Source organism: Thermobia domestica, chromosome 7 (assembly GCF_964235325.1).
Source record: "Thermobia domestica chromosome 7, izTheDome1.hap1.1, whole genome shotgun sequence".
Classification (NCBI taxonomy): Eukaryota; Metazoa; Arthropoda; class Insecta; order Zygentoma; family Lepismatidae; genus Thermobia; species Thermobia domestica.
The window spans coordinates 35,670,055-35,688,846 of record NC_137460.1 but is presented as its reverse complement, the minus strand read 5'-3'; the positions used below and the strand labels follow the sequence as shown (position 1 = coordinate 35,688,846).

General features: G+C 36.4%; 1 protein-coding gene across 1 annotated transcript in view; it reads left to right on the top strand.

Moving 5' to 3' along the window:
• The window catches only part of LOC145690005 (uncharacterized), an 83,242-nt gene that overhangs the window by 19,826 nt on the left and 44,624 nt on the right, over positions 1–18,792 (top strand). Inside the window, exons 2-3 of the mRNA XM_081764478.1 lie at positions 5,695–5,767; positions 16,778–16,882. Of these exons, the coding sequence (XP_081620604.1) occupies positions 5,695–5,767; positions 16,778–16,882 (178 nt within the window). The remainder of the gene's footprint in view (positions 1–5,694; positions 5,768–16,777; positions 16,883–18,792) is intronic.

Genomic DNA, 18,792 nt, shown 5'->3' with positions numbered 1-18,792 from the left:
CCAGAGAAATCATTATATATTTCTTTGTTGCTATTTCAGATGTATCCTTTATCCAAGTCGTATGAAACGGAGACTTCATACATCGCTATACTTTCTATGAACTATGTTCCGTATTTACTTAATCACTTTGTAACTTTCTCTAGTGTTGACAAGACCGCAGGTGTCAATCGAATAGTTTAGTGTTTCACTCATGTCACCTTGTGACTAAGGTACGTCCTGTCGGTATATATATGGTACTGGGTTCAATTAGCGATAAAATACATTTTTAGCGTTAAACAAATGCAAAAATCTACACGAAATGAGATACCGTGATCTCTGACTTACGGATAACACCAAGCAACTAATGGTACTGAGTGTGATTGAGTTTACTAATTACTATTTGGCTAAAATCAGTGTTCCTTTATCTATAGTTCTTTTCGTGCTTTGAATTGCAAAGTTTGAAATAACCGTTTTAAATTGTGTATATATATCTTCCGAGTAATTCTGAGAATCATTGCTCTTTCTTTAAGCAATGTATGAGACTGTTAAATTGCTCGTTGCTTAAAATGTTGCACTAAGAAGGATGCATCCAGGAAAGTCCAAATTTGCAGAACGTCTATAGCAGGGAAGAATAAATATGTTTAGTCGATGGCTGCACAACGCCTCCGCTGTCACCACGTTGTCACACAGCGAATACAGCGAACGTTTAAGAGTATTCTGCACTTACTATTAGGTATCGGCCTGGGAACTTTGGCGCATCTACCCAGTCTCCTTCTTGGTGTTGCATTTTTAATAGCGAGTACTGAGTAGGAATCATCTTGTAAGCGAATACATTTTCGGCTGACACTACACTTTTAATTATTGCGACATTAAAAAAAAAAAAAGAAAAGAAAAGAAAAAAAAGAAAGAAAAGACATAACTTACCTGTTAATTAAAATGTACAGAGAAGTTATTTCTGGAAAATTCTATTCAGGCCTCTTGTGGTAACAACTGCACTTTAGAAGAAGATACTATTAAGGAAAGGAATGAGGTAAACTAATCTTTATATCGTACAAGCAATGGATGATAACAGCTTAATAAATGATTGTACGTAAATCTTGTTTGAGTTTGAATATAGGATTGTATAAGGCTGTGCATTTTGCATTATTATTGAAGTGCTGCAACTAACTAACTGCAAACCATATGATAAATTCTTACAGTAATATTGATTTACTCTGTATGGAAACGAAAATAGTTTAATATATGGTTAACCTCCTTTGTGCCCATAATTTTAAAATTAACGCTTGTGTCACTTTTCAACACTTGGCTTTGCAGTAGCCGGAACGAATTAGCAGGAAGCCCAAACTTATAGGACACCCTGCAGGTAAATACATTTCTTTGGACAGTTTCACTGCTCCAAACTAAGATTTGAAAAGTGTAGTATTGTTAATTTTATTATTATTGGCACAAAGGAGATCAACCATATTTTAAGCTATTTTTGTTTTCATACAGAGTAAAACAATATTTGACAACATTACAGTAAGAATGTATCATGCACTTTGCAGTATGTTGCAGCACTTTAATAATGGTGCACTATACGTACACTCTAGATCCTGCATATGTCCGATCCATACATTACAAGAAGGCAATACGTATTCGATACAGGTAAAATCTGTATATTTCATATGGACAACCTATTAGCTATATACATCCGATCTATACATTACATATGGCCAACCTGTACGCGACATACGTATAATCTATATGCTGCATGCAGACAGTCTGTAAGCTACATATATGCACTCTGTATGGTGCATACGGATATTCTGTATGCTGTATCTGGACAAGCTGTGTGCGACATAAGGAAAATCTGTATAATACATACGTACAATACGTATACTGTATCTAGTCGTACGTATGGGGCACAAGTACAATATAGATGCTGTCTCGGGGTTGAACGCAAGAAACATACGTACAGAACGTATATTGCATACTTCTTGAAATCATGCTCCGTCCTGATAGTCAGTGTATGTCGTCATTATTAACCCACATGCTACATACGACCCTGACGTCACAAAGCTAGATATTACCTCCGTATATACTTGTTACTGCAGATGACGTCACACGAATGACGTCATTGCACTTATGCAGACAGTACGTATAATACATACTTTTTCAGCTATACGTTTGCTGCAGGATGTTATATACGGTTGTACGTTAAGTCCAGAAACTACAGGAATTACGAATGTAACCTACGTTTTTAAGTATGCCACCTACATTTTTTTTTCTCAGTGTGACAGGCACTTACCGAAGGGTAGGGGTAAACAATGATGTCGTGAGGATTAAGAGAGTGCCACCAAGATTTCCGCCGGAAGTATTGGAATGCTCATGAGGCAACTCTGTCTAACAATCCTCGCACAAATAACTTATGTGAGGGGTGGAATCAAAAGTTTTTCCATTTGGTTGGACACAACCACTCAACCGTATGGAAACTCATACAAAGCCTCCAGAAAGAAAATTCCACCGTTCATTCTACCATTTCCCAGTGCGAAAGAGAACAATACCCCGTCAAGAAAACTAAAAAGGTTTATGTTGATCTGCAGCATAGATTGAGGAACGTACAGTATGTGTGGATTATGACACAAACAAAAGATCTCTTGAGGAATTCTTGCGGGGAATTGCTGACAACTTAAAATTTACGACAATGTAAGTAGCTATAAACATACCACAATGACTTGACACCCAGTCTTCCGTTCCAGGCGCTGCTATCGGCTGAAGGAATTCCACTCTCTTTCGCTAAGGCTCTCTCGCTTAGCAGCTGCTGAACCCTTATTGGCTCAACGCGTGGGTGTGTCGGGGTGTGAGCTTTAGTTCGCATTTTTGCCACGGCTCAAGTCATTTTGGCAGCACAATAGTCATTCTTATGACTGCAAGTTGTTTTTGTAGTGTATTTTACGGTATATTTTATTATATAAAAAATAACGACGGTGTAAATAATAAGCCATTCTTTTCTTACTACTGCAGAATGTTTTATAGCATGTTCTAGGATATGTGTTATAGGATGTTCACAACACTATAAGTAACTAGTCATTCTTACGACTGCAAAGTGCGTTTATAATCTATATTGTGATATATTTTGTTATACAAATTAACGCCGATGTAATTATTAGTCATTCGTACAACTGCAGAATGATTTTATATTGTGTTCTGGGATATATGTTATAAGATGTTAACAACCTGGTATGTAATTTGTCATTCTAACGACTGCAAAGTGTGTTTATAGTCTATATTATGATATATTTTGTTATATAAAATTAAGGACTATGGTTTAGTCATTCTTACGAGCGCAGAGGGTTTTTACAGTGTATTCTAGGATATGTGTTACAGGGTGCTAACAACACTTTAAGTAACTAGTCATTCTTACGACTGTAAGGTGTGTTTATATTCTATGTTACCATATATATTTTTTATGTAAAATTAATGCCGATATAAGTAATAGGTCATTCTGACGACTGCAGAGTGTTCCTTATACTCTGTTCTCCGTTATTATTGAGAATTAAGAAAGATGTACGTAATTAGTCATTCTTACAACTATTGTGATGCCAAAATGTCTTGAGCCGTGGCAAAAATGCGAACTAAAGCTCACACCCTCACACACCCACGCGTTGAGCCAATAAGGGTTCAGCTGTTGCTAAGCGAGAGAAAGCGAGTGGAATTCCTTCAGCCGATAGCAGCGCTTGCAACGGAAGACTAGGGATCAAGTCAATGTGGTATATTTATACAAGCTGTTTTTATAATCTAAAGGATATGTTATAGGAAATTAGAAAAAAAATTAGTCATTCCTGTAACTGTAAAGGAATTTTATAGGTTTGTACTATAATATGTATTAGTATTGAAGAATAAATAGTAACCATTCTTTCAGTTATCAAAATGACTACTGAAAGTATTGTTATATGTTACCTTTATCGCGAAAGCAGTTAGTGAAACTGTTATATGTTTTTAATTTTGTAAATAAAGAGATAGTTAGTACTTTGCATCAATTATATAAATGCAAAGAATTGACAAAAAATATGCGACGTAGCATGTTTAGCATGTTTAGAAAAAAATGTCATAAAAATTCTTATTCTTGCAACTTTTCACCCTGGTTCACAAGTACTGCTTGGATTAATTTTTCATCATAAACCCTTTCATTGAAACAGAAAGTAAGCCATGTAAAAAGGTTGCTTTTGGATGTATGTATACCGACAAGAGTACTAGATTCACTTTGAATAAAATATTTTTATGTTGTTTGTTTCAATCTGTGGGTTCTTGTATTTAGAATTGTTATAAGACTAAGATATCAGTTGGAAGATGGTTACAAAGAAATAAATTTAAGAAAAAAGTTAAGATTTGGATAACTGATATTTATCCTCTTTTACGCTCTTGGTTCAATTTAGTCGCATTTGTATGCTTTGAACATTCGAGTCAGAAATGGCTAAATCAAGACCGTTACCTACTAACGTACACAAAAGGTGAAACATAAAAATACGAGCCCTAGGAGTTATAATTTTTGCCAAATTAACTTCCTGCCATTTCGTCCGCTGCCATTTTGTCCTCCTGCCATTCCGTCTGTTGCCATTTTCTTCACCTGTCTTTATTTTCGGCCATTTTGTCTTCCTGCCTTTCCGTCCTAAATTCGGCAGAGAGCTCATGAAAGATGACGAGCGCCTATGTTCCTATGCCTCTCAGACCTATTAATAATAATAATAAATTGCAAAGTTCAGGATATCAATTTGAATGACCGAAATGCAAACTTCAGGGTAATATCATACCTTGTGTAGGAGAATAAGATTTTTCACCAAATAACAATGAAGGATTTAAAGAAATGGAAGTTGTGTACGCGTTTCATGCATCATTTCTTAACGGAAAAAGAGCAATGCAGTGATTGTTCGTGAGTTTTACGTCCTGAAAAGTATTTTTTTTTTATTAGTATGATCCACATACTTGCCATACCTGTCTCATGATTATTTCGTTTTTCCAAAGTAAATCATCATCATCATCATCATAGGTATTCTGCCTTTATTGGCAGGTCACTTGCCGCAGCTGAGAAGCTTCCATGCTCCACGGTCCTCCGCTAACCTTTTCGTCTTCGCGTATGATCTTTCTGTTTTAATATCATCCATTAATTGTAGTCTCCTTCGCCCCCTCCCTCTCTTTCCAAAGTAAAAACATCACTAAATTTTTGTTTATGATGTTTCTCTCATTCAAAATTAAATGTCAAGGAAATTGAACACCATTACAGTCCAATATTTCCAGTTTCAGAAATCGTACTACAGGGGCGGATCCAGGGCCGACTTCTGGGGGGGCGGTGGGTTGTCATACTGCTACCTTTAATGGCTCCAAATTTTGGGATGGATTTTATTTATATATATAAAATAAGAAAGCTTCCTCTTCTGGGGGGGGGGGGGGCAATCGCCCCGATCCCCCCCTGGATCCGCCCCTGCGTATAGAACTGTGTGTGAACAAGATGGTACCCTGCTTTCAACAAACCGAGACAAGTTTAGTCCAGTTGTTATTCAATTTAATTGTACAGATCAAGCCTCGTCTTCTAGTTGCTTCAATGTGTATCGTATATTTTGAAATTTTCATTTTTTAAATAACTAAGAAAGTTAGGAGTATAGCAAAGACGTATTTTACATTCAAGTTATTTTTATTTTGATTTATTTTTCTTAATAAAATGTAGTTTCCCTCTTTTAGTGTTCTGCTTGGTCCTGGCTCGGAGGACACTACTGCATCCCAACTGGCATTCAAGAAGGACTCTTTACTAAAGGTAAATATGTCAATTATTCTGCTGGTTATTGGAATGCTAAATTATTGTTTAGTATTATTGCACATGTTTATTATTGTACATATTCACATATATAGTCTTCTTAGAAACAATAAAACTGGCCACTCACAACCATATTTTCGAACCGTATGTACGAGTAAATATCAATACGTCATACCGAAATTCAGAACTCAATTAGTGAAAGAAGATACAAATTTGTTCTTAGTCCAGGACATTTAAAAACAGGAGTTAGGTGATCAATATTTTTTCTACAAGATTGTATATACATTTAATCGGTGCTTGCAAATTCCGTGTAGATATACGTAGAACAACTTCTAGAACCTCCTAGTAAAAACAGATCAACAAGATAAAACTTAGCAACATGGACAGTACGGCCAAAGGAAACGATAGGCCAGTCAACTGCCAGCGTTGGTTCTACGTAGTAAATGGCCACTTTGCAATCAACTCAATCGTCAACGTAGACAAACGGCCTAACAGTGAGAAACGATAGGCAAGAAAACTACCAACGTTGGCCCTATGTAATAAGTAGCCACTTTGTCAATCAACTCAATCATTAACGTAGACAGTAAGGCCGTACAATGGGAATCGATAGGCCAGCCAACTACCAACGTTGGCAATACGTAGTCAGTGACCACTTTGCCAATCAACTCAATCATTAATGTAGACAGTACGGCCGTACAATGGGAAACGATAGGCCAGTCAACTGCCAACGTTGGCCCTACAAAGTAAGTGGCCACTTTACCAATAGACTCAATCGTCAACGTAGACAAACGGCCTAACAGTGAGAAACGATAGACGAGGAAACTACCAACGCTGGCCCTACATAGTAAGTAGCCACTTTCCCAACCAACTCAATCATTAAGAGTCTTCATCCCGGCGAAATTAAAATACCGCTAATTTTACAGTAATTATGTGATATCTTCAAATAGATAAAAGATAATCGAAATGTGGAACAAGAGCGCCCTAGACAATATAGTTTTACATGAAAAACCGTTATCACGACTCACTTATCTGCTTTCGATTTCGAGCCATTTTGAAAATCGGCATTTTCGCTTTTCTAAACAGCTGAAAACGGAAAGGCACTAGGTGACTTGTGATAACGGTACCTCACGCAAAATAATATTGTCTAGGGCGCTCTTGTTCCATATTTCAATTATCTTTTATCTATTTGAAGATATCACATAATTACTGTAAAATTAACGGTATTTTAATTTCGCCGGGATGAAGACTCTTAACGTAGACACTACGGCCTAACAGAGAAATGATAGGCCAGTCAACTGCCAACATTGAGCCTAGTTAATTCAATTTATAGACAATTGTATCTGACATAGGAGATAATACTCATGCTATAAAGTATAAAACATGTTAACATGTAGATATCTATCCGCTATCCTTTTTTATATTTGATACTGACTTCTTTTATTAAGAGAAGTCTGATAGATCTGTTTCAAGTTTTAGTACTGTAATTTTCTCAAACTACATTAACAATCACAGAAGGAATTAAATATTCATACGAGACATATCAAGGCTGCAAACTCTAACTAACTAATTAATTCTATGACCTATGGAATCCGGAGTGTGAATGTCACACTGACAGAAGTTCTACATTGACTTCCGTCTTTAGGCAAATTGATCCAGTTTCTACATTGCACTCCAATTTTTGGGTTGCCAACTCTGTCAAATAAAAAAAGCCTGCACTTCTTCATAAATGCCTATGATATAAACCTGCCTTAATAAAACTGGCAGCAATATCTCCAGCTCTACCGGTAAAATATATACTAGTTGCCAACATTAGACATGACAGAAAATTATTGAGTGGGACGTGTCCTTCCGTCCCCCTCTAACAACACCTGTGCACTTCAGTGATGGTTTTTCTAATGTAATAGTTCACTTAAATAACAATAACAATAAATGTGTCACAGTGGATGCAGGATACAGACGTGTTCACATTATTAGACTTACCCTCGAAAAATGCGAAATTGATATTGCAGTCCTAATTTCGGAGTTCTAGAACAGGTAATTTAATGGTTTAAATCACCAATATAGGATTCTTCATTTGTTTACTGTACACTTGAAGTGGTGATATCACCGTTGAACAACAGATGGCATTAGTAGAGAGGAGGGAGTTTGAAAGTGGTATTTCAGTTGTAGACAGCTAATGTGATTTCTAACAAGTTACAATCTGAAGTATTGTGGTTGCAGTCGTAAGCAGTTACGACATTCAAAGCGTTTAGCAGTTCGAATGGGCCAGTTTAAAGTGATCTTGACGTGTTTTGTGCATTAATCTTTTATTCTATGAAGTCCTGTAATCGCGGCATAATTTGAAAAGCCAGAGACTTTTCTTCCCAAAACACTTTTTGGCGGAAGGAAGATATACACAATGATAATTTGAATTAGAGTTTGGGTAGGGCAAAAATCTGTGAGTAAAATCTTTGTGGTGAGGGAATAAAAGCATTCAGGCCAAGAAAGAAAGCAAAAATTACTCCATTCATTGCAAAGAATTGCCTCGAATGGGCACGAGACCTAGAACATTGGACTGCTGATGATTGGAGAATAGGTGTTTCAGTGATGAATCATGTGTCTTCGTGTCTGATGAATGTTCACAATATGTGCGACGTCGACCTGGGGAAGAATTCAAGTTGAAATGCCTCCAACAAACAGTGAAGCATCCTACTTCAGTTATGGTCTGAGGCTGCGGTGTGATGTTTATCTTCGGGCCTGGGAAACTGCATATAATAGAGGGAACAATTCAGCACAACCAATACCTACAAGTTCTTCAAGAAGAACTGCTTCCCCAGATTGCAATCTGGTTTGATGACGCACACTTAATCTTTATGCATGATGGAACCCCATTCCACCGGGGAAAACTATGACAAATTTCTTCGAGAACAGCGAAATTAGTGTTCTTCCGTAGCCGGGCAATAGTCCTGATATGAACCAGATTGAAAAACTCCGGAACTTCACGAAGGAAAAGCTAAAGAAGAAGCATATTACAACCAAACTTCAATTGATCAAGGAGATCAACAATTTGAGGTATCATGATCCTGAATTAAAGTCAAAATGTGCTAAACTTGTATATAGCATGCCACATAGGATAAAAGACTTAATAAAGAACAACGGACTTCATACGAAATAGTAATCTTTGTGTGAGACATCATTTTCTTGTAGGTATTCCATTTCATTTTTTGTTTCCAATTCAGATACACACACTGTATAGTATTTAAATGTGTATGTCACGTACGCATCTGTTTTATTGATATTGAAAAGCATGTGCCATGCTCACAAGAAATTAGAATAGAGTTAAATAAAGAACAGTAATTTGGACTAAGTTTAAACGCGTTTTCTGACGTAATATTGTAAGAATAGTAAAATATTCAGAAACTGAATGTTGAGTCTAATAATTTGAACACGTCTGTACATTGAGTTACATGAGTACTTACATAAAGAAGACTAGTACACTCATGTCCAAAATTATTGTTGCATATCTATAACTGTCTTCTTGTAACAATATAACTTGATAATGATTTCGCAGGGTAGTTTTAATACTGGTACTGTGTGTATAATCGGGAAATGTATATTTGGGGTAAATTTCATACGAAAAGAATTATAAATACGAAAATTATAATGAGTGAAATAAAATGTTGCTAAATGGACAATAAAATTTAATTTTCGTTTTATTGTTCTTATTTACTGCTCTTTTGACACGAAATTTGCCACATACTTGTCTTTGCCGATTATACACATACTAACATTATGAGAAATACTGGGCGCATTCGTTATCAAATTATATTCCTAGAAAAACATACTTATAGACATACGACAATAATTTTAGACATGGGTGTAGATGCACACAAACTTTCATTGCCGTAGTGGTACTATTAAATGTGCTATGACCCATTGTGCAGAACTTTCTGAACGTCCTTTGTATGTTGTAGACAAACAATTCAATTCGGTAAACGCTGTATTATTGATATTTAGAGAGCGAGAAAAGAAAAACGAATTATTTCGTCACTCCGTATCTGATGTAAAAATTATTAAAATAAAAATTATAATACAAACTTTTGTGCTAATATTGGCAAATTTATATTTTTGTAACGAAAAGAAAAGAAATAAAAATAAAAATAAAACCAATTTAATGACATTTCACTCCTTTTGATCACTCGAGACATGAGAGAAGACTTTCAATGTAACGCTGAATTGGGACGACGAGGGCTTACAAGTAACACTTTACAAATGTAACACTCCGATTTTGATAAAATTTGGCAAGTAGATACTATACATAAAATAAACGAATACGTGTTTGTTATTTTCTGCGGAAAAACGGTTTTAGGGGGCAAAAAACCCCAACCAAAATTTTGAAATTTCAGGCCCGAAAGACGAGAGGAAGGGGACCGAAGTGAATAAAATTGTGCACAGATATTGTAGAAATAATTGGGTTTCGTATTTTCCTAGAAAAAACGGTTGGGTGGGGCACGGACCCCTCCAAACCTTTTATCACGAAATATCAAAAGTGCTAGTAATAGTATGTCAGATGTGTGTAAAGGACATGAAGAATTGCAACGAATCTTTGTGTGTGGACCATACGCAAAAAATAAACAAATACGTTTTTTTTATTTTCTGCGGAAAAACGGTTTGTGGGGGCAAAAGCCCTCACCCTAAATTTTGAAAGTTGACGCCCGAAAGGCAAGAAGAAGTAGACCGAAGTGAATGAAATTGTGCGCAGATATTGTAGACGTAAAATGAGTCAATATGGGTTTCGTATTGTCCTAAAAAAAAAAAAAAAAAAAAAAAAAAAGGTTGGGTGGGACACGGACCCCTCCAAACCTTTGATCATGAAACATCAAAAGTGCTAATAACAGTACGCCTGAAGTGCCTAAAGGACGTGAAGAATTTTAACAAAACTTCGCGTAGGGACAATAAGCAAAAAATAAACAAATACGTTTGTTTTATTTTCTCCAGAAATATGGTTTTAGGGGGCAAAAGCCCCCACCCACAATTTTGGAATGTGACACCCGAAAGGCAAGAAGAAGTCGACCGAATGAATGAAATTGTGCACAAATATGTTTCAGTGTAAAATGGCCATGTGTTGTATCTAAAACCTATTATAAATAAATATTGTAGAGGTAAGATGAGGGAATAAGTGTTTCGTATTTTTCTTAAAAAAAAAACAAAAAAAAACAACCTTGAGTGGATTGAGGCGTTGAGTGGCGAAAAGAGTGGACCGAAGCGAGTGAAATTGTATGTAGATATTGAATATGTAAAATAATGCCTTTCGTGTTTCACAAGTGTCTTCTTCCGATATCTTCAAATTTGGCAGATCAAAAACAAGCACAAACAGTATAGCATATTTTATAGTATTTCCTTTAAATCTTACAATGTTTTTCCGCACAAACAAAAACACCTGTCGATTAATTTCCAATGTGTCAAATTTGAAGCAAAACGGATAGGGACACTTGAGAAACACGGAAGGCCTTATTTTACATAGGGTCTATACAATATCTACACACAGTTTCATTTACTTCGGTCCTCTCCTTTCTGCGCTATTAAGGTAATATTTATTTTTTTTCGGAGGAAGCCTAGGCCCCAAAACTATTTTTCCGTACAAATTAAAACATGTTTCATTAACTGGTTTGCAAATTGTCCCTATACGAAGTTTCATTGCAATTCTCCATATTCTTTAGGAACTACTGACGTATACTTTGTAAGGATGAGTCTTCGCCCTTACTGGTGTATTTATATTAAATAAATAGTGAATTAAAATTATGCAGTTTAGATGTTTAAAAAGGCAAGTCTGGCTAGACCTATATACTCTATAGTATAATTAATTATTATATTCATATATATGTGTGTGATGATAATATAAAATATTATTTTATATTTTATTCTTGTAATTGTATATATGCTTCGTTTATATTCTTGTTTTTTATATAGCTCTTCTAGTATGCGATGGATAATTCCAGAGGGTAAGGACGGTAACAAAAAACTTTTCAAACGATTTTTTGCGAATTCTATTTGCGAAAATAAGAAACAGTATAAAAAAAGATATGGTCACTCAAGGATATATAAGCGAAGGGGGCCATTGCATTGTGCGGGATTTGGGATGGAATCTTGGCTGTTAAAAGCCTCCCGTCGTTGGTCTAGGTCATTGCCTCGCCTGGAAATCTTTTTTTTGAACTTCCCTATCTGTTAGGGATCAATTTGAGTGCTAACCGAATGACGGAGAATTAAGTTCTCTAAGGCCTGAGTGATGGCTGTAGTATTTTCTTAATTATTTTTTTAAAAAATAGGCTTTCTTGAGGTACTAACCTAAATGGTGGTTAGAGCAAGGAAGAAATTCCTTGGGTCTGAGTGATGACCTCACTTAGTATGGAAATTTAGTTTCAGATAGAAATAAGCTTGAGTGATAACTTATCGGGATGAATGATTCCCGTAATCTTCTTCCTATGAGAAAGTAGGATATATATATATATATATATATATATATATATATATATATATATATATATATATATATATATATATATATATATACTAGCAGCGTTCACCCCGCTTCGCTGGGGTCACCCCGGAACGCAATAAACCTTGTTAATTAGATAATTTTTACTTTTTCGCTTTCAAGTGATATGATAAAAACCATAGTAGATTGCAGTAAATGTTAACATTATATCGCCTGTCATTTATGTTAACCCGCCGAGTGACACGGTCATGCGGGTTGCATATAAATACGTTTATTTTTACCTATGATGAACTAACAAAGGATTTGTACGTTATGGACACTTGAATGGTCAATTATCTCAAGACACTGGTAATTGAAAATTAAAGTGATATGATAAAAACCATCTAGGGTCCAAATCCTAATAACCCCCCAAAAATGAAAGAAATTGGTTCAGCCGTATTAGCGTGATGAGGGAACAAAGGATTTGTGCGTTCTCTTTTATATATAAGATATATATATATATATATATATATATATATATATATATATATATATATATATATATATATATATATATATATATATATTTTAAAAGAAACTTCTGAGGCAAACTTTATTAAGGTACTATTTTAGATTTTTTGTTAGGCCAGAGAAACCTAAGTGATGGTTTTCTCTTTGGAATGAATAACCGTCTTTGGACTGAGTGATGTCCTTTGACATTTCTGATTATTCTTAATTTTTTACTCTTCGGACGGAAGGTTGGAGTCAGGCCTTCCTGATAGATTTAGGGTAGGACTGAGCTGTGAAGAAATGACTGATCAGTGAAGTCTGATTAGAGACTGATATGATGTTGTTGTGCTTGAGCTTCAAATTTAAGAGACAAGTCTCCGAAGTTGAAGAGCCCTGAATAAAATTTTCTTTCGCTAATTGGAGAATTCATTTCGTTAATTTATTCTGATTTAATTCCTGAATAAAGATTGTTCTTTACCCTGAATCTGTTTACAAGTTTTATTGAGAGGTATTCACCTGAGTGGGTTGGATTTATTAATTATTATTTATGTTAGTCTTCCTAATAGTTATTATCTCCTAGAGGAGCCTGAAGAGACGTAAGAAGAGACCAGCGATAGATGTTAAAATTAAAAAGGTGGAAGAAAACACTACAGCTTATTTGCATTTTTGATATTTCATAATCAACGGTTTAGAAGGTCCATGCCTCACGCAACAGCTTTTTTCCAGGAAAATACGAAACCAAATTACCTCAATTTACGTCTACAATATTTGTGTACAATTTTACTCGATTCGGTGCACTTCTTCTTGCGTTTTGGGCCTCAAATTTCAAAATTTTGGATGGGCTTTTGCCCCCTAAAACCGTTTTCCCGCAGAAAATAAACCCGTATTCGTTTATTTTTTGCGTATTGTCTCTACACAATGTGTCGTTCCAATTCTTCATGTCCTTTAAGCACTTCTGACATACTGTTATTAGCACTTTTGATATTCCACGATCAAAGTTTTGAAGGGGTTTGCGTGCAACCCAAACAATTTTTTTTCCCCCAGAAAAATACGAAACCTGTATTCCCTCATTTTATGTCTACAATATCTGTGCACAATTTCATTTACTTTGGTTTACTTCTTCTGGCCTTTCGGGGATCAACTTTCAAAATTTTGGATGGGGGCTTTTGCCCCCTAAAACCGTTTTCCCGCAAAAAATAAAAAAATCCATATTTGTTTATTTTTTACCTATTGTCCCCACACAAAATTTCGTTGCAATTCTTCGTGTCCTTTACACATATCTGACATAATGTTATTAGCACTTTTGATATTTCGTGATCAAAGGTTTGGAAGGGTCCGTGCCCCACCTAAAAGTTTGTTCTAGGAAAATACGTAACACGTATTCCCTCATTTTGCGTCTACAATATGTGTGCACAATTTCGTTAATTTCAGTCCGCTTGTTTTTGCCTTTCGGGCATCAACTTTCAAAATTTTGGGTGGGGACTTTTCACCCCCCTAAAACCGTTTTTCCGCAGAAAATAAAAAAAAACACGTATTCGTTTATTTTATGTGTAGTATCTATCTGCCAAATTTTATCAAAATCTGAGTGTTAGATTTGGGAAGTGTTATTTGTTAGTGGTATAGCGCTCCCTCTGGTCCCTGCCTCGATCTCTGACTACACGAGTTTGTCGTAAAAACATGTTTGTATGGTTTCTCGGGGCTAATTGTGGGATGGAAACTTCGAATTTCATTTCATTTGATTTCTAACGCTGAACCGTCAACGACAAAATTCTTCCTGTTTGATAAAATTTATTTTGGGAATAATGGTGGAACATACACAGTTTCACCAAGCTACAAGGCTGGAAGGTACAGAAAATTACATTATTTTTAATTCACTGAAAACTGTACTTAAATTGTCTTCCCATTCTGAAGTTATTTACGAAACTATTTTCATCAAACTGAAAGAACTTTTGTCGCTGACTGTACAATCAAGCAGGTTTTCCCGATGGGGGAGTTGAGTTGAGTTGATTTTAGTTTAGCGTCCCTTTCAGCAGCGAGGCTATATGAGACGTGGACCTACTGATTAACGTGGAATCCGAACCACATGAGCTCCCGCCGGGAATAGAACCCGGGTCTCCCACGCCAAAGGCGCGTACGCTAACCGCTTAGCCACGGATACCGATGGGGGAATCGCAACAACATGTGTTTATTGCTGAGACACCATTTGCAAAGGATGTACCTGCACAAGAATGACATCTAATCAAATTTTTAATTAGCTCAGAGGGAGGAGATTCGCAAACGAAGGGGAGGAGCTCGTTCATGGCTAAGTGGTTAACGTACGCGCCTGTGGCGTGGGAAACCCGAATTCGATTCCCGGAGGGAGTTCATGTGGTTCGGATTCCATGTTAATGAGTAGGTCCCGTCTCATAGCCTCGCTGCTGAAAGGGACGTTAAACTCAAAATCAACTCAATGAAGGAGAGTTAAAGTTTCCATGGAGCATGCTTGATGGAATAAATATTGATCAAGAACCAAATTCAAAATTTCTCTATCCGGAGTCCGGTAATCAGAGGCGTGGTCTCGTAATCCAGACGAGATAGTATGGTGGAGATGACCTATACTGTGAATTTAGTTCTCGATTTCTGTTCTGTGCATCCGCAATCCATCCAGGAAAGTGTAGTTGCTTCCCGATGCCCGGCCTCGTGTTCGGAGATTCTTTCGCTCTACGGATCACAAGTAGCTCTTTTTCTGTCGGATGCATTTACTCTTCCTTGTAGAATAATATGATACAGTGGCGGACATACTACCTGGGGAAAAAGCTTGTTCTATCACCCAAATGGGGGAGTAACACGAGTACATTGAATCTGAGAGTGTGCATGGTAGCCCAGCGCGTAAAATTGAGGTAGAAAAGTCTGGGGTTCTATCCCCCTTGGATTCCAGGATATTCTGAAATTTATTGGGCTCTGCTGGGTTGCGGTACGTTGCGGTGTTTCGGCACCGAAAGGGAGATAAGAGCTTTCCTTAGCGCTTCGGCGCAGATACTGGATTTCTACTTCCAGGGTCGTTCCTTTCATCAGCAACTATGACTTGGAAATGGATCTCGGTTCAATGCACTAGTGGGCGGATTCCATTATCTTTCTTCAGAAGGGTTTTCTTTTGTTTAACATAGATTTCATTAACGAGCAATTCCTGCCAGTTTCTACAAACACAGGCTGGTTTAATGGAAGCAGATAGCTGCCTTAGGCCGGGTACACATCGACCAGAGGAAGACCAACCAAGACAAGGCATTGGGAGACAAGAGAGGACGCGGTGAAAGATGCCTGAGTTGATTGACTGTGTGCCTCACTCACAATGTTGAAGAAGGTTCTGTGTAGCATATGCTAGAGTGAATATACGGTACGAAGGTTTGTTACATTGCCTACAGGAACCTCGGCTCTGGTGTCTAATCTTCTGGTCAATATATTGCTGGCCTTAGAGTGGATGGTTGCCCATCACCCTCAAACTGCACTGGATTCAAGTTTAATGATCGTGGTTCCGAAGTGGAACTCAAGTTAATAGTAGCTTCCGTCCTCCATAACCCCGGTGTTGCATAAGGTCACAAAACACACACACGCATACAAAATAAAAACAAAGATATCCCGCAATGCCTCAATGCTAGCCATTTTATTCGCAACGGAGCTTACATGGAAATAATCAGTGTATTGACGTGTGAAGAGAAACATGGAGAATTCAGTATTATGTATTTATCTGGTCAAGTTCTGTAAATAAATCAAACATTTTCTGAGAATTAAAAAGTTGGACTTAGTGTATGAAAAAGGATATAACATAGAATCCAGAAACTGATAAATATTACTGTAGGATACCCTTTTTTATTTATACAAGGACATCCAATAACCGGTTTACTTGTAGATAGATAGGGCCTAGATAGCTTTGTGATATACCTGAACGGAACACGATCAAACATTATAAAAAAAAGCAGGACTTGATTGTTTAACGAAGGCTTTTTTTTTTTATCATGGAGACTATCTGGTAAGATAAGCTAAGATCTTTTTTATTATTATCTTATCAGACGAACAAGCTATCTTCGTTGCATACTCACCACATTCCCAGCAAATGGAAGATGGGATGTTGCCGGAATAGAGTGGTTCTGATTGTAGCTGGTTTATTTTGCTTGGTAAGTGTGATTAAATATTTATATTGTAAATAGTAATAGCTATATAAAATATTTGTTTTTCATGGTTTGTTTGAAGTATTGCCAAGCTTTAATTTGTAGATATTCAGCAACTAATAGCAACTGTAGGGGGTTTTGTTCGCAAATTTATTTGATTGTCAACAACATTTCTTTAACTTGAACTCAGCCTGTTTATTTCGGAGACATTTACTAAGTCAATTAATTAACAAGTTATTGTTTTAGCGTTTGTTAAATGAACGACTGGAAATTTTCCCAACAGGGCTTTAATCTATAATACACGGCGGTACACGTCACAGAGGCGGATGTAGCTCGGGGCGAGAGGGCCTAGGCCTCCACCTTTTGAGGACAAAAATATTTTAACGGGGCAGACTACTAAATATTTTTCAAAAGCTAACAATTTTTCTTTTGCCAGTTTTTCGTAAGTTAAAAGAGATAATGAAGTGTAACTTACCTCAGTAATAGATAATGTTATTCTACATCCGAAAATACGAATCAGAAGAATTTTCAGAGTTGCCATCCATAGATATCACAGTGTGACCAGAATTTGAGTTGAGTTGAGTTGATTTTGAGTTTATCGTCCCGTTCAGCAGCGAGGCTATATGAGACGTGGACCTACTGATTAACGTGGAATCCGAACCACATGAGCTCCCGCCGGGAATCGAACCCGGGTCTCCCGCGCCAAAGGCGCGTATGCTAACCGCTTAGCCACGGAGGAGCTCTGACCAGAATTTGAATTACTCAAAAATCTAGGTTACGGCAGCGACTAGAAAAATGAACTTAATGGCAATTGATGACTTATCATGCTATATGTGTTCCTTGTTAATTACTTTTTAAATAATATTTGTATTTTAATTCTACTGGTAATTAAACATTATTTATTTTGTACTCGTTATTACAAAATAAATACAAATATTATTTAAAAAGTAGTTAACAAGGAACACAGACAGCATGATAGGTTATCAATTGCCATTGAGTTTATTTTTCTAGTCGCTGCCATAACCTAGATTTTTGGGTAATTCAAATTCTGGTCACACTGTAAATTCTATGGATGGCAACACTGAAAATTCTTCCGATTCATAGTTTCGGGTGTAGAATAACATTATCTATTACTGAGATAAGTTACATTTCATTATCTCTTTCCAATTACGAAAAACTGTCAAAAGAAAAATTGTTAGCTTTTGAAAAATATTTAGTAGTCTGCCCCTTAAGCTATTATTAATGTATTTTTGAAATTTATTTTTAAAAAAAAACTCATGATATACCTATCATAGTTTGGGTTTTGGCTGCCTTCCCCGCAATTTTTATCTTATAGATCATCCACTGACATGTCGTTATACCCTCGGATTAATCTTGGTCATTAGAATATTCCTTTTACATCAAGGCGTATAGCACTTTTGTTCCGTTTATATTTGTTTAATTTATTTAATTGGGTCATGAAATCAGTGATAAAGTTATTATATCACATTATTTTCTATCCTGTTCTTAGCTGCCGTTCAAGTAGGCCTGTGTCGATCACACGAAAAAAGAATTCTTGCTAATATGCGATCTCAAAATAGATTAAGTTTAGCGTTTAATAAATTAGAGTTTAGCGTTTAATTCAGCGTAGAAGCTATACATGAAACGTGAATCTACGAAGGTGATTCAAAAAGTAATGCCTCCAAGGTGACACCTTTATTTGTGTTTGACAGATAGCACCGATAATGGTGACATCATTTTTCAACTTAGTCCCCATTACGGACAACACACTTCCTCCAACGCAATACAATATTTTTCATGCTTTCGGCGAATAATTGTGGCTGCCGAATTGCTGCTTCCACCTCCGCGTTACAACTATAGTGTTGGCCCTTAAGGTGATTCTTAAGTTTGGGGAAAAGCTAAAAGTCGGAGGGCGC